At 36.4% G+C, this 17,155-nt stretch overlaps 1 protein-coding gene across 1 annotated transcript; it reads right to left on the reverse strand.

Moving 5' to 3' along the window:
* Positions 1-14,255: 14,255 nt before the first annotated feature.
* Positions 14,256-16,453, reverse strand: LOC110930759 (senescence-associated carboxylesterase 101). Its single transcript, XM_022174130.2, has 3 exons — positions 16,197-16,453; positions 15,784-16,102; positions 14,256-15,699 (listed from the first exon to the last, which is right to left on the reverse strand). The coding sequence occupies exons 1-3, from the start codon at positions 16,208-16,210 to the stop codon at positions 14,419-14,421; spliced, it is 1,614 nt and encodes a 537-aa protein (XP_022029822.1). The 5' UTR covers positions 16,211-16,453; the 3' UTR covers positions 14,256-14,418.
* Between the last annotated feature and the right edge of the window lie 702 nt (positions 16,454-17,155).

Genomic DNA, 17,155 nt, shown 5'->3' on the forward strand with positions numbered 1-17,155 from the left:
ATGTGGTTTGCACAAAATAACATACTTAGGTACTAATAGTTTAAAATTACATTCCAGGGTATTAACTTTTCATTTTGTAACGTTTTGAGGTATTAACTTCTAGGGTATTAACATAGTTAATCCATGTAGTTTGCACAAAATAACATACTTAGGTACTAATAGTTTAACAAACAATTAACGTTAATACCTCCAAACGTTACAAAATGAAAAGTTAATACCCTAGAATGTGATTTTAAACTATTAGTACCTAAGTATGTTACTTTGTGCAAACCACAGGGACTAACTATGTAATTAACTTTTAATATTATAAATGGGAAGTATACATTAAATTTAGAGTTAATTACATAGTTAGTCCATGTGGTTTGCACAAAATAACATACTTAGGTACTAATAGTTTAGGGTATTAACTTTTCATTTTGTAACGTTTGGAGGTATTAACTTCTAAGGTATTAACATAGTTAGTCCCTATGGTTTGCACAAAATAACATAGTTAGGTATTAATAGAATGTGATTATAAACCTACAAATAACGTTAATACCTCCAAACGTTACAAAATGAAAAGTTAATACCCTAGAATGTGATTTTAAACTATTAGTACCTAAGTATGTTACTTTATGCAAACCACAGGGACTAACTATGTAATTAACTCTTAAATTTAAAATAAATAATAATTATCTATAGTTAAGTAGAAAAGATTAAACAAAATAATATTTAGTAGAAGAGTTATCTATAATCAATTAGAAGAGATTAAACTAAATAATAATTATCCATAAGATATTAAACTAAATAATATTTAGTAGGAGGGTTATCTATAATTAATTAGAAGAAATTAAATTAAAATAATAATTATCCATAAGACATGGCCTAATATGATAACAAGTGTTCCAAACATGGTTTCTTTTATTATATAGTATAGATATAGATATTTGATGGATATTTTTTTTTAAGTAAACTTCATTAAAACGCAACGTATATAAATGTTTTTTAGAAACATTTATACGATATTGATGGTTTTAGTAAAGTTTTATAAAAAAAAGTTTTCTATTTTAAATAAATAAAAAAGTAAGTATTTCTTACAAGCTTTTTTATACAACATTAATCATTTTTATACGATAAATATCGTATCGTATCGTATAGGTGTAGTATATGTCACATATTGACTTCGTATAAGCCTATAAGTGTGATATCGTATCGTATAGCGTAGTATATGTCCCGTATAGGTGTAGTATCGTATAGTATAATAAGTCTCGTATAAGCCTCGTATAGAACTATAGATGTAGTATCATAGGCATATACAAGACCTATAAGGGACCTATACGAGACTTATAGTACACTATACGATACGATATAACACCCGTATAGGCCTATAGGTGTAGTATAGGTCTCGTATAGTACTATAGGTGTGGTTTAGATCCCGTATAGGCCTATAGGCATATACAAGACCTATAAGGAACCTATACGAGACTTATACTATACATTATAGATACGATACGATGCAATACGATACGATACGATGCAATATGATACGATACTATAGGATACCATATACGCCTATAAGTGTAGTATAGGTCCCTTATAGGCCTATAGGTGTGGTTTAGGTCCCGTATAGGCCTATAGGTGTGGTTTAGATCCCATATAGGCCTATAGGCATATACAAGACCTATAGGGAACCTATACGGGACTTATAGTATACATTATATGATACGATACGATGCGATACGATACGATACGATACTATACTATAGGATACCATCGGCCACCCGTATAGGCCTATAGGTGTAGTATAGGTCCCGTATAGTCCTATAGGCATATACAAGACCTATAGGGAACCTATACGAAACTTATACTATACACTATACGATACGTTGCAATACGATACAATACTTTAGGATACCATAGAACACCCGTATAGGCCTATAGGCATATACAAGACCTATATGAGATTTATACGAGGTATATACGAGACTTATAGTATACGACGATACTTAAAAATGTTTTTTTAAAGTACTTATTATAGAACTTTGCTAAAACGATAAATAATGAATAAAATTGTTTTCTAAAAAAATACATCCTTTATATATGATGCGTATAGGCCTATACGCGGCATATATAAAGGGTCAAAAAGATAATTTTACCACAGGTTTGGGGTTAAAAAAAACTACCCTTTATATACGGTGTGTATAGACCTATACGCAACGTATATAAAGGGTCAAAAAGACAATGTTACCTCTGTTTTGGGCTACGTATAGCCCCTAATCCAGGGGTAAAATGGTCTTTTTTACTATACAATGCAATATGATACGATACGATACTATACGATACCATAAAACACCCGTATCAACTTATAGGTTTAGTATAGGTCCCTTATAGGCCTATAGGTGTGGTTAATAAAATTAACGGTATAAAAATCTTAAACGGTATAATATTCGAACCGCACCGAGACTTGGTATAATAATTTAATTTAAATGGAATAATATTGAAACAGTATAATATATTCTAACCGTACCCGAATATTTCAAAATATTTCACGGTTTTAATTTAACAGTATAGTATGAAAACGGTATAATATATTCGAACCGTACACAAGTATTTAAAAATAATTAACGGAATGATATTTAAACGTTTATAGCATTCGAACCGCACTAGACGTGGTATAATAATTTAGTTTAAACGATAACAATATAATATATTCGAACCGTATATATATTTTAAAAAAAAATTAACGGAATATAATATTAATGGTATGACATTAACGGTTATATATTTTAAGCAATTTAACGTTGGAACCGGGTGAGAATTTATACCACAAATACATCAAAATAACCAAACAAAATTCTAATGGGTTATATACGATGCGTATAACTCTATACGCAGCATATATAAACCCTGGTTTTCTGTGCCAATGATTGCTGAGCAAGCTCTGAATTCCATGCAACTTATACGCTGCGCAGTGGCGAAGCTTGAAATTTTTTACGGGGGTGTCGAAAACGTATATACCCAAAAATTCCTATAGAACCGGGGGGTCGAAAACATATATACCCAAAAATTTCTATACGAAAACTAAATATATAACACTATTGGCCGAAAAGTTCAGGCGGTCGGGCGCCCCTCCCGGCTCTTTCAAAGCATCGCCCCTGACGCTGCGTATAAGCTCTATACGCAGCGTATATAAATCCTAAGTGTGCAATAGGCAGCCTTACTATGTGAATAGTTTCAGCTATTTGTAAACATTTGTTGTGAATATTCGTGGTGATTGGGCGATGCATTTCAATAGGTTATTTTTTTATATTATTTTTTATTGAAAAGTCTTGGTCCACTGTAATGTCTCGTCGAGTCGTCGTTGTATTTATTCATTCATTTCAGACGATAATGAGTGTACGTCGTCGAAATTATGGTAATCTACGGACATGATACTTGTTTCACATGATTGGTTTTGGAGCTAATATTATTGTAGTCATTATTGCAAGGAAAATCAGCTATACGACGACCAGGGGATAGCGACGACTTAAGGGCAACTTCAGCAAAGTGTGGGGAACAATGTGTCGGCTAGACGCGTGAGGTGGGATAGTGTTTAGTATCCAAGTCATTATTTGAAAATTTTGAATTAATTTTAATTTACTTTCTAAGTTAAGCAAACGAAACCTTTGAAACATATGTTACTGTCTGACGACGGGCTAGTGGGAAGGCCCACTTTACCCGCTCTGGACTATCCTCACGAAGACCCAATTATACGAAAGCCCACGTAATAGAGTTATCTTGCCATTAAGGTTTCTCTCCCTTTGTCAAAGGCGGGAAAACCACAAGCAGAGAATGCAGGCTTCATTTAATATTGATAAGAAGTGGATCTCGGCTGGCATATGTACTTTCCGGCTAGGGCATTAAATGAGAAGATCATCTTACCGTTAGGGGTCAGACACGTGTCTGCACCCCTCGAGGACTCGCCGGATTCGTTGGATCATCTAAGTAAAATATCTCACATGCTAGATAAGGGCTGGGTATTATATAAGAAGAACGAGGAAGGACATAAGGTATGGGCAGGAGACTATCTCATTTACTTCATCCTCATTTACTACTCCTATATTTATTTCCGACCAATATTCTTATTTATTACACACATACATTCCATTCGTTTGATTCACACCTACGAGGAAATATTCCGGTGACACACTCATCGGAATAAGCTCCTCCACCTTTCCGGCAAGTTTACTTACTCTCACGCCGGAGCTTGATCACGGATCCCCCCTCCGGGGTCCTCCGTGGCGAGGCTAACGGTTTGTTCTTTTGTAGTAACGGAGATAAAGGCTCTCGACGTCAGCGAAGATCCATCTAACGTCATCCGGGATTTGGGTAGTGTCCTTAAATATTCTAAGATTGAGCGAATCTAACAAGTATTAATGGCTTTCATAGCATAACGCTACTAACCACATCGTGTGGGAGTGAAAAAGTGTCATGGTGGTCCTTCCACGTCGGAAACACCACCCCTTGTGGTGGCGTGAATATGGCGTGGTGATGAGGGCGGGGAGTTATCCACCGGCGTGGGGAGCATTTGGATTATGTGGTGCTGATTGGTAGGTGGATTTTGGGTGTGATTTAATTGGTTGATATTTATTTTTTTATTATTTTTTTTATAAAAACGCTACTAACCATGACCTCTCACTCCTCTCTTTTTTGCACCATACCACTTTTCTGACGTGAGAACCAGTGGCGAAGCTTGAAAATTTCCACCGGGGGGGGGGGGGGTCGGAAGTCACCGAACCTACTATTTAAGTATTTTTTTTTATAAAACTGGGGGGGGGGGCGAAAACGTATATACCTAAAAAATTCTATACTAAACGTACATACATAATACTACTGAGCGTATAGTTCGGGGGGTCGGGCGCCCCTCCCGGCCCCTTGAAAGCTGCGCCACTGGTGAGAACCACATGTCAAATAACGCCACTCTTTTACCCCACATACTCCGTATATCTAAGTTTGAGAAAATATGACAAGTATTAATGGCTTTCATAGCATATAAAACACAAAGGTGTATATTTTTAACACAAGCCAAAAAGAAATAAAATTAACATAAGATTTGTGGTTTAGAGTTTAGTCTAAACCTGTTTGTTGCTTGACCTGTTTAATCAGTTTTATGAATTATAAATTTTTGTATGCCCTTGATTTCATCTTTGGTTTTTGCATACCTATAGCTATCATAGTAACCATGTTTCTGTTTCCTTGTCTTCATGTACCATTCCATATACGTCAAATTTTTCTTCATTTCGTTTAGCTTCTTGGTAGGCTCATAAGCACTCACTAAATTCTTCTTTTTAATCATCTATGTTTTCTTCTTTTCCATTTGCCCAATTTGATCATTCGAAATATCATTCAAAACACAAACTTCCCTCAATTGCAATGTAATTCCCGCTCTCAACGAATTCAAGTTGGATTTGCCTAATTCAAAAACACGATACAATACCTTTCTTCTGATCGAACTCAAAATGTTCGTATAATCATAAATTTCCAAGTTACATGTATTTGATGACCTCATTAAATCTAGAATTGGCATAATTGAGTCTTAATCTTCAAAAGCCGTGTGACCACCTGATTCTGCACAAAACAAGAAGGTACCAAGGGGTTTGTATTGAGTATTTGATGATAGAAAACTAGCAACATGGTCATTCTTTGCGACCACATTCCGAAGACTAGATTTCCATCGTGGACGTTCAGCAATTAGGGGTGTTCAAAACCGGTTCGGATATCCGAATTTCGGAGATCCAAAATTTTCGGATACCAGATTTCACTATCCGAATCCGTATCTGAAATTTCGGATATCTTAAATTTCGGATATCCGAATATCCAGCTTTTTATTTAATTTTTAATTTTTAATTATTTTTTGATATTCGGAACCTGATATTTCGAATAGTTGCGGATATCCGAATATAAGTTTTCAGATATTTTTCGGATATTCGGATATTTCGGATATCGGATAATTCAGATCGGATTTTCGGATACTAATAGTTTTGAACGCCCGTATCAGCGATGGCACGTTGGATAGCTACATCGCCAACAAGGGGGCAACCGAAAGTTATGCAAATTGGCCTTTTGGTTTCCTTAAAACCATTTAATTCTTCCACATATATGGCATGATGCAGGAGCAAATTGGAAAGAACGGCTAGGTATCGCCCAAGACCCGATCCAGTAATGATCAACGATGTATTTATCTGCTAAAAACGAAAAATTTAAACCAATAATTAAGAACTAGTTTTTAACTCGATCTTGATCTCCAGAACTGCTATAAATAAACACACACATATATAACTTATTCTCGAGCTCTTTGAGATCGTCACCAAGCTGTTGAAACAGCTCAATAGCAGCTTTGTTAATAGAGAATGAAGATTTGACTTTTGTGAGAATGAAGTCAAGGCCTTGGAGTTTCTCATATGGAACTAGATCAAACTCTGTGTCAAAAAATCGAGTTGTGTAATCAGGAGAACAGTTGAAAGCCAAAATTTTGTTTCCCGAAGGGGTGGTGAGAAGTTAAAAAGTCAAATTTGTCTCTGAAATAGCTCGATGAGCATCTGGAATGACATCAATGCTGCCAAGACACTTGCCTAGCTCCACTTCACTGTTAAACATGCAAGTTTGGTGTTGATCAAAAGAAAATTAACAAACTAGGAACCCATTTTTTAGATTTTATAGACTAAAGGAAACTAAAATGTACATGATTTTGCTCATCATTCTTCTTGGGGGGTGTTTGGTTCGCGGAATGATTTGGAATTGTAATTGGAATTTGTACGTGAATTAAAATTTGAAGGAATTGGATTTGGAATTTAAACATTCCAATTGGAATTGGAAATTGTTGGAATTGGAATCTCAATTCCATATTTGTTGTGTTTGTTTCGGGTCGAAACGGTTCACGTCGAAACGGTTCGGGTCGAAACGATACTGGTCGAATCGGCTGGCGTCGAAACCGATCGGGTCATAACCACTAGGGTCGAAAAATGGTACGGGTCGAAGCTGTACGGGTCAAAACGGTTCGGATCGAAACGGTACGGGTTGAAACAGTGCAGGTCCAAAACGTTTGAAGATTCCAATAAATTTACTTTAATTCCTTTACATATAGGAAGGATTTTGAATTCCTTTTGTTATAGGAATTTGAAGGAATTCATGCCTAATTCCACTTCCAATTCCATTGTCAACCAAACGTCAACCAAACACATGAAGATTGGAATTGGGATTCCAATTCCATCAAATTCTTTGAACCAAATATCTTAAGAAATGAAATTCAAATTCCAATTATCTTAAATTCCATTTTATTCCTGCGAACCAAACGTTCGCTTGATTTCTTTCCAAGGAATTTGGGTGTTTTTGTTGTTGATGTTGAAGGTAATGGAGTGGTAACATCAATGGATTTGTTTTGGAAAGTGCCTAGAAATTTGTAAACATTTACAATGAATATTCGTGGTGTATTCTACTGCGGCTCTATCAAAGTAACCATGTTTCTGTTTCCTTGTCTTCATGTACCATTCCATATACGTCAAACTTTTCTTCATTTCGTTTAGCTTCTTGGTAGGCTCATAAGCACTCACTAAATTCTTCTTTTTAATCATCTCTATTTTCTTCTTTTCCATTTGCCCAATTTGATCATTAGAAATATCATTCAAAACACAAACTTCCCTCAATTGCAATGTAATTCTCGCTCTCAACGAATTCAAGTTGGATTCGCCTAATTCAAAAACACGATACAATACCTTTCTTCTGATCGAACTCAAAATGTTCGTATAATCATAAATTTCCAAGTTACATGTATTTGATGACCTCATTAAATCTAGAATTGGCATAATTGAGTCTTGATCTTCAAAAGTCGTGTGACCACCTGATTCTGCACAAAACAAGAAGGTACCAAGGGGTTTGTATTGAGTATTTGATGATAGAAAACTAGCAACATGGTCATTCTTTGCGACCACATTCCGAAGACTAGATTTCCATCGTGGACGTTCAGCAATTACGGGTGTTCAAAACCGGTTCGGATATCCGAATTTCGGAGATCCGAAATTTTCGGATACCAGATTTCACTATCCGAATCCGTATCTGAAATTTCGGATATCCGAATATCCAGCTTTTTATTTAATTTTTAATTTTTAATTATTTTTTGATATTCGGAACCTGATATTTCGAATAGTTGCGGATATCCGAATATAAGTTTTCAGATATTTTTCGGATATTCGGATATCGGATAATTCAGATCGGATTTTCGGATACTAATAGTTTTGAACGCCCGTATCAGCGATGGCACGTTGGATAGCTACATCGCCAACAAGGGGGCAACCGAAAGTTATGCAAATTGGCCTTTTGGTTTCCTTAAAACCATTTAATTCTTCCACATATATGGCATGATGCAGGAGCAAATTAGAAAGAACGGCTAGGTATCGCCCAAGACCCGATCCAGTAATGATCAACGATGTATTTATCTGCTAAAAACGAAAAATTTAAACCAATAATTAAGAACTAGTTTTTAACTCGATCTTGATCTCCAGAACTGCTATAAATAAACACACACATATATAACTTATTCTCGAGCTCAAAAGTCAAATTTGTCTCTGAAATAGCTCGATGAGCATCTGGAATGACATCAATGCTGCCAAGACACTTGCCTAGCTCCACTTCACTGTTAAACCTGCAAGTTTGGTGTTGATCAAAAGAAAATTAACAAACTAGGAACCCATTTTTAATTTTATAGACTAAATGAAACTAAAACGTACATGATTTTGCTCATTATTCTTCTTGGGGGGTGTTTGGTTCACGGAATGATTTGGAATTGTAATTGGAATTTGTACAGGAATTAGAATTTGAAGGAATTGGATTTGGAATTTAAACATTCCAATTGGAATTGGAAATTGTTGGAATTGGAATCTCAATTCCATATTTGTTGTGTTTGTTTTGGGTCGAAACGGTTCGGGTCGAAACGATACTGGTCGAAACGACTCCCGTCGAAACCGATCGGGTCATAACGGTACGGGTCGAAAAACGGTACGGGTCGAAGCTGTACGGGTCGAAACGGTTCGGATCGAAACGGTACGGGTTGAAACAGTGCAGGTCGAAACGTTCGAAGATTCCAATGAATTTACTTTAATTCCTTTACATATAGGAAGGATTTTGAATTCCTTTTGTTATAGGAATTTGAAGGAATTCATGCCTAATTCCAATTCCAATTCCATTGTCAACCAAACGTCAACCAAACACATGAAGATTGGAATTGGGATTCCAATTCCATCAAATTCTTTGAACCAAATATCTTAAGAGATGAAATTCAAATTCCAGTTATCTTAAATTCCATTGTATTCCTGCGAACCAAACGTCCGCTTGATTTCTTTCCAAGGAATTTGGGAGTTTTTGTTGTTGATGTTGAAGGTAATGGAGTGGTAACATCAATAGATTTGTTTTGGAAAGTACCTAGAAATTTGTAAACATTATACAAATATTAATAAACGAAGCCAATGAATAGTAAATTTATTGTTATAATAATATAACATTAATACAGCCATACACCATCACTTTCTCAACTCAAAACCCTTACATCAACCCACCATCACTCTTCCACCATCCATCTCAGGCACAACCAAATCCGGCCGCCGGACACTACTCCACACTCCTTTCCCCCCATAACACACGTCATCCACCGTGCCTCTACCGACATCGACACCGCGCCTCCCCTTACTACCACCGGTTTGGCTCCCACCGGCGTCAATCGAAGTCGGCTACACAGAGACGTTAGAGAGGGAAAGAGAAGAGAGGGACTGCAGGGTTTTGGGAAGGGTTGTCCGGTTAGGGTTCCGGCAACTTCGTGTGCTACACAAGGCAGCGTCGTCAGAGATCCTACGGCCTATGTCCTTCATCATGGATTCACCATTTGAGATCCGTGCTCAATAGCAACAGCTCGTCACCGCCTTCCCGGATTTCTCAATCCATCCCCAGGTATACTTATTCTCCCAGATAGATTCTGTTGAAATTAGGGTTTTCCAATGAATATGATCAACCTAGGGTTGTAATTTTAGGCAGGAGAGGAACAAGGAAGTGGTTTCAGGTACGCATCCCTGTTGTATGCAGGTTTCCTACTAAATTTTGTTACGTTTTTTCTGCCATAGGTTTAAGGCAATTTGACATTTTTACGTGATTGAAGTACTTCTATCAATTAGTAAACCCCATTGAAGATACCAATTTGGTGGGGTGAGTGTTCGTTGTAAACTACTACCACAGTTAATCACTCTGTAGAAAATGATGGATACCGAAAGCCGCTCTCAAACTAGGAACTCCCGGTACAACTATACGGGTCCGCATCTTAAGGAAATGGATTCCCCATTTAGAGCCACCATACACTTGCTACGTATTTTTGGACCTGTTTGTAACAATACAATTAATCTATGTTCATGCTACATCTGTTTCTGATGCAACAAATAACTATAATCATTTTTTTGATCTTTCATTCAGGGTGATGCCATTCAGGCAATAATGCAAATAACTGACAGAAAGTATGTTGAATCAAAGCTCAATATGCTGATGTGTTATCGCATCGAAGACTACGTTTGCGGTCCAGTTAAGCGCTATGTTAACATACTGTCACACGAGGTTAACCTTCGAATTGGACCCCTTGCATCCATTATCCCAATACCTGACAACAATGATTTACCAAAATTATATTTCAATCTATATGGCTACGAAAGACTCGGACCACTTAACGGAAGTGATTAACAAGTAGTAGGTAGTCAACAACCTTATCTTGCCAATCAAAAATTTCAAACAATCCTGTTTAATATGTTTGCACCATATTCAGATTTTATTGGAGTATCGGCCTACTACAATCAGTAGAAGACCAAGTCACAGGTGACAGAGGTCCTTTTCGTCAACCTTACCTTGATAAATTCCAGGTACCCCTACAATCAAGACATTATACATTGTATACAAAAGTTACACAACACATCAACCACTGTATCACAAAACACTACCAGGTTGGTTAAACAGGTCAGCTTTAGGTCGGGTCATCAGTGATGTCTGTTTGGGCTCACTCAGTTTTCCCAACTGTTGATTTAATTCTAAATGTGTGATATTTAAATTACTTATTTTATAGAAACTACTTATTCTAAAATTTTACTAAATGTGTCGGACGGGTCGACTTGTATAATTAGTGAAAGCTTAATTCTATCAAACAGGTAGCATGATCGTTTTCTTCTAAACATTTTAAATATGATTGTTTTACTAAACAGGTCGAACAGGATATATTATGTAAACATGAAAATGGTGGAATGGTGAAGCACGCCTGACCGAATGTAAACTATGGGAGTAGTTTTTTTCAACTAATGGATGTGAAGTGTTTTTTTTTTAATTCACATCTGCATATATTTTTTTAAGATCAAACTCAAAACACTTTTCCTATGAAGTTAAATTTGCAATGCTACTTTATTATATTGGCTTTTCATCTGTTGTTGACTTAAAGTTATCATTATTATCCATTCACCATATAATTGACTTGGTCACATTTTCTTTTTACGCCACAAGTTTTCAAAGTTTTCTTGGTAGTTAGTGAACACCTAATATATGAGTTGAATTTGAGTACAATAGAAAGATACGTAAAGTAACTTTAATCCAATCTAGATTCCATTTTCAGATAAATAGATGTGTGTATCATGACATTATCATATGTGTATCATGATCTTATCAGGGCTGGAGTTGTTGCGAAATTAATGGATTTGAGAGCAGCAACAAAGCTGGTATTGGATGGTGGACTTTGCAATTCCCACACTAATTCCTATGGCAAAAACATTAGGTCTTTTTTTTATCCATTACTTTCCAAAATCTCCGTTCGAAATTATTGTTCTTTAATCCGGATCTATGTTGTTCTACACTGATTATATTGTGGAGAATGAAAGACAAAAAGGAGTGGAAAATTGTTACAGTGTGAATAGCATCAACCAAACAATTGATTTAGAATATTAGTAATTGGAATTATTGCACTTATGTAGTATCTTGGGTTAATTTCATAAAGGTTTGAATTTCTTTTCTTTTTTTTTTAACGACGCAGATCAACCGGCAAGGGCTCCGCAAAGTAGGCACTCCCCTTGCTCGACGACCTGGCACAACTCCCAGGTTCGAAACCCCCTTACAAAGTTACAGTGGTGATGCCCCATTTTTAGAGCACGCACATGTGCCGGGAATTGAACTCATGCCCGGGCAGGAACCTCCGAAGAGTAAACCATCCCACCTCCCCCTTGACCACCGGAACAAAGGCTCATTATTTATTTTTTGATAATTTTTTTTTGTCTTGGAGAACATAATCACTATGCTAGACCTAATTCAAAAAAAAACTTATTACTTTGTGTTGCGATATACACTATGATCGTGACCCGTTTGTTCCCTAGATTATGTTATGTTATCAAACCGAGAATGATTCGGTTTAGCGCGCCGCAACGCGTGCGGGTATTAAACCTAGTTTACATTTAATATTCGTGGTGATTGGTTGATGCATTTTAATAGTTTTTTTTTTTTTCTTTTTCAAAAAGTCTTGGTCCATTGTAAAGTCTTCGTCGTCGTCTTTATTCATTGAGACAATAAAGTGGGGATTTCAATAATGAGTGTACGTAGTCGAAATTGATGGAAATCTAAAGGACATGAATTCTTGTTTCACATGATGGATTTTGAAGCTAGCTTTACGAAAAAGTTGAAAGTGAATCGGGATGTGTTTTTTTAATTATATTTTGGTCGTTAAAAATATAACTTTAGTCGTTAATTGTTACAATGGAAAGTAAACAAGAACTTAACTTTTAGTAGAATTGTAGACAGGGGGTTAATTATAACTTTGTAATAGATTAGAGATAGATTGGGAAACATGATTGTAACAAACTTGTTTGTTTTTTAGTTTTTTAACATAAGGGTATTTTCGGCATTTCACAAAAAACTTAACGGTAAAATGGACGGTGTTAAGTGTGTGGACCGAAATAGTTACGAAAGTGAAACCACAAGGACTGAAATAACAGTTTTTAAAGTAATGGACTAAAATATTGATTTTTGACAAACCACAGTAATGAAAAACCTAATTAACTTTACATAATATTAATCTAACTTATACTTAAATCATGAATTAGGCTAACAAAGTACCGTCATTCGCATGCATATAATACCTTTGTATTTAGGGAAAAGATCAAATAGGAAGTTAATTTTCGCTAGGAAGGATAGGAAGCCATAGGATTATGACATGCGGCAGCCCCTGGCGGAAATTGCTGTACTAAAAACGCATTAGAAAAATTAATTTTCCAGAAATTGGCTCATTTCGAAGACAGTAATTCGTAAACAATTCAGACAGTTCACAGTGACAGACAGTTTTATGTGTCCATTGCGTTTTAGAAATAAGAGAGTTTTATGTGGTTTCTGGCTATTGCGTTTTAGAAAAAAAACACATTTTTAAGTGTTTTTAGTCATTGCGTTTTAGGTAAAACACATTTTTAGGTGCTTTCAGTCCATTGCGTTTTAGAATGAGTCATTTTTAAGTGTTTTCTGGCCATTGCGTTTTACATATAAGACATTTCTTTGTGTTTTTGGTGCATTGCGTTTTAGGTAAAACACTTTTTTATGTATTTTCAGTCCATTGCGTTTTAGAAAACAGACATTTTAAGTGTATTCTAGCCATTGCGTTTTACAAATAAGTCATTTCTTTGTGTTTTTGGTGCATTGCGTTTTAGGTAAAACACTTTTTTATGTGTTTTCTGGCCATTGCGTTTTACAAATAAGACATTTCTATGTGTTTTCTGCCATTGCGTTTTACAAATAAGTCATTTCTTTGTGTTTTTGGTGCATTGCGTTTTAGAAAAATGTCATTTTTTAGGTTTTTTTTTTTCATTGCGTTTTACGTGGTTTTTCTATTGCGTTTTACGCAACTGGGTTAAATTTGTTTTTTAAATATAGCAATAGTATACTCGTTTTAAAGATAAAAAAACGCTCGTTTTTTTGGTGCAATTTTTATAAAAAAATAATGTCGTATGAAAGAGTTATTAACGTTTAAAAAATGGGGGGGAATTGGAGGAGAGAGAAACTATTGGCTTGGATTGACTAGAATGCCCTTGAACAAACTCACGCGCCTATTTTCTTTCTTTCAATTTCCCTGATTTAATCTTAGCCCTTGATTAACTAAATGGATGGTTAAGATCACTTCCTATCCTCTCTAGCCAAATAAACTTCCTATTGTATCTCCACCCTTGTATTTAACATTAAAATACGATCAATCAATATCGACATCAAGAACTTTGTATTTCACTCTAACTTACAGCAAAAAAATGTATAAATTATAATTCATGCAAAACATACTTTCTTCACTTTATTCCGATAACTCAACCATCAATACACCCATGCCTTATTTAAAATGAAGATCATGGTGACATAGCTCAACCATGCTCACTTATACAAACTGTAGCTCCCGTTGTTCATGTATCGTGCCAACTCCGACACATATGAACTTCCTTTACATGCCTTATACTCATGCCACCACTTCATAAAACTGCTGCCTGTTAAGAAAATATCTGGTGACACTGAGTAATCGTTGATTGAACGCATCACATACTCCTCAAACAAGTCCAGTTTACCCTTGATGTTGTTCATTAGATTGTGGCTCAAGTCTTCTTTCTTCAAGTATGTTAATAAAATAATTGACTCCTCCACATATGCCCAGAAGCAAGAATCCTGGGTAAGACTAGCAGCCTTCTTGTTGCCATTACTTGGATCGATATACGGTTTTAGTAACTTTTCTAACTCCAAATAATGGGGGGGTCTTTGTCCTATGTAATCTCGGTTGCCCACTGTCTTGTAGTATTCGGCTATGCTTAGCGGCTCAATCATCCTTCTATAGTTGTGACCATTATACAGCCAACGCTTGCGCATCTTAGCATCTTCCCTTTGTGGCCTTTGCTTGGTTTCTTCAACAAAATCTTGCCAATGCTTGGTGAGCGCACGTTGGTGGCTAGTTATTTTGTTTTCGATATGGATTTCTTCTTTACTTTTGTTTGGCTTCTTGTAGAAATCATAGATGCCCCCATTGGATCTTGTCATATTCATGTACATTTCAATGTTCACCATTTTTATCTTCATGTCATTTACCTTTTTTGTTTGATCGTATATTTTCCTGTTTCCCTTTCTCATCATTTTTCGTTTCTCCTCCACTCCCCCAATATCAATCAGATCTCTAAAATATTCTGGTTTGTTGAATTCGCCTGATTCAGAAACCCCACGATGCAGTGTCTTCCTTCTGATTGCACCAAATAGTTTCACATAATCAGGTGTTTCCGTGTTTTCTGTTCTAGGTAACCCCATCTTGTCTAGAACAGCTAGGATTAAGTCTTGATCTTGGAACGCGGTGCGCGCCCCTGATTCTGTGCAAAACAAGAAGGTACCAAAAGGCCTGTACCTACTATTTGATGAGAAAACACTAGCGACACGATCATCTTTCGCGACCACATTCAGGAACCTGGATTCCCATTGCGGGTACTTGGAGATGATGCGTCCAAGATTCTCATCACCCACAAGGGGGCAACCAAAAGTTATGCAAACCGGCCTTTTGGAACTCCAATCATCATCCGACTCTTTCACATCTACGGCCTGATGCAACCATAGTGCGAAAAGAATGGCAACGTATCCCCCCAAGCCCCGCCCTGTGACAACTAATGGGCGTTCTGCTTCAAGCTGAAAACAAATATCAAACCACCAAGAACATATATACACTATACTTTATTTTAATTTCCAGATCGGTTATCAAAGAAAATATACCTTATATTTAAGATGTCCGAGGTCATTAGTGAGATTTTCGAACAACTCTACAGCAGCTTTGTTAATGGAGAATGAAGGATTGACTTCACCCGCGGAAATAAAGTCAAGGGCTTTGTGTTCTTCTGATGAAACCAAACCAAATTCATTATCGAGAAATCGAGTTGTATAATCAGACGAACAATTGAAGGCCAAAACTTGGATCCCAGAAGGACTCTTGCGAAGTTCATAAGTAGAACAAGTTTCTAAAATCGCGCAAAATGCGTATGGAATGATATCTATGCTGCCCAGGAACTTGCCGAGCTCTACTTCACAGCCAAACCTACAAATTTATTGGATCAAAAGAAAAACTACATCATTGTTACAATATAAGAAAACTAAAGAACCTTGAAACGAATATTCAAAATGAAGCATACATGTTTTCGCTCATAGTCTTTCTCAATCTGTCTACTTTTGGATGTTTTTCTCGATGTTGAATTGAAGATTGCAGAAGAAGTATTTAAAAGGTCTAGTGTGTTGGCAATGGCATGGCAGTTTCCTGTGTTTTGGCGTTGACTAGTAGATGTCCTTCAAATTATTAAAGTTTTGTGAAGACGAAGTCTTCATCCACTATAGAGTCCTCGAACCTGTCTTATTCAATACCAACAATTAAATATTTTGATTGATATTGATGATATAAAAAATGAGTGTTATCAGCAGGTAATATAAAGAACATGATTGTTGTCTCACATGATTAATGAAAGGGATGTGTTTTAGTTATATGTTTTGGTCGTGAAAATTATTGTGCTTTAATGTGCGACGACCTTAAAGTTACTGAGCGACTTAGTCGACGATCAAGGGATGGTAGCGACGACTTCCGGCAAGTTGTGTGAGTGGGGCCGTAGGGTAGGGAGCGTGTGTCGGCGAGACTCGGTGTGGTGGGTTTAATACTTTAATAATATTCTACTCATTATGCAGGGTTTAATACTTTAATAATATTTAGTCATTATGCAAAAATGAAAATTTGAATTGGTTAAGACTGAAGGGAGTGAGGCATCTTTTGATGAGGCGACTTGCGCCATGTGTCGCCACGTCATCATAGAGGTAGTTGGGTAAAAAAATGGTGGTGGTGTTCATGGCAGCTCAAGATGCCCAAGAAAGAGTTATGATTGGTTGTTATTAAAGTGAGGTTTTTTGATTGGTGGATGAGAAAGGAAAAGAAAAGGTTTGGGCGGCTTGTGGGAGACGCCTTGGAGGTGGTTGCCTCTTGGAACGCCTATGGGGGGCGGTGTGAGGGGCTTCTTGGATAGGAGTGGACGCCCCACTCCCCATAGTCTAAGATTTACTTTTTAAATCAAGCAAACGAATTATTCTAAATTGTGTTGTCTAAAAACAC

This window comes from Helianthus annuus, chromosome 9, assembly GCF_002127325.2.
Source record: "Helianthus annuus cultivar XRQ/B chromosome 9, HanXRQr2.0-SUNRISE, whole genome shotgun sequence".
In the NCBI taxonomy this organism is placed as follows: domain Eukaryota; kingdom Viridiplantae; phylum Streptophyta; class Magnoliopsida; order Asterales; family Asteraceae; genus Helianthus; species Helianthus annuus.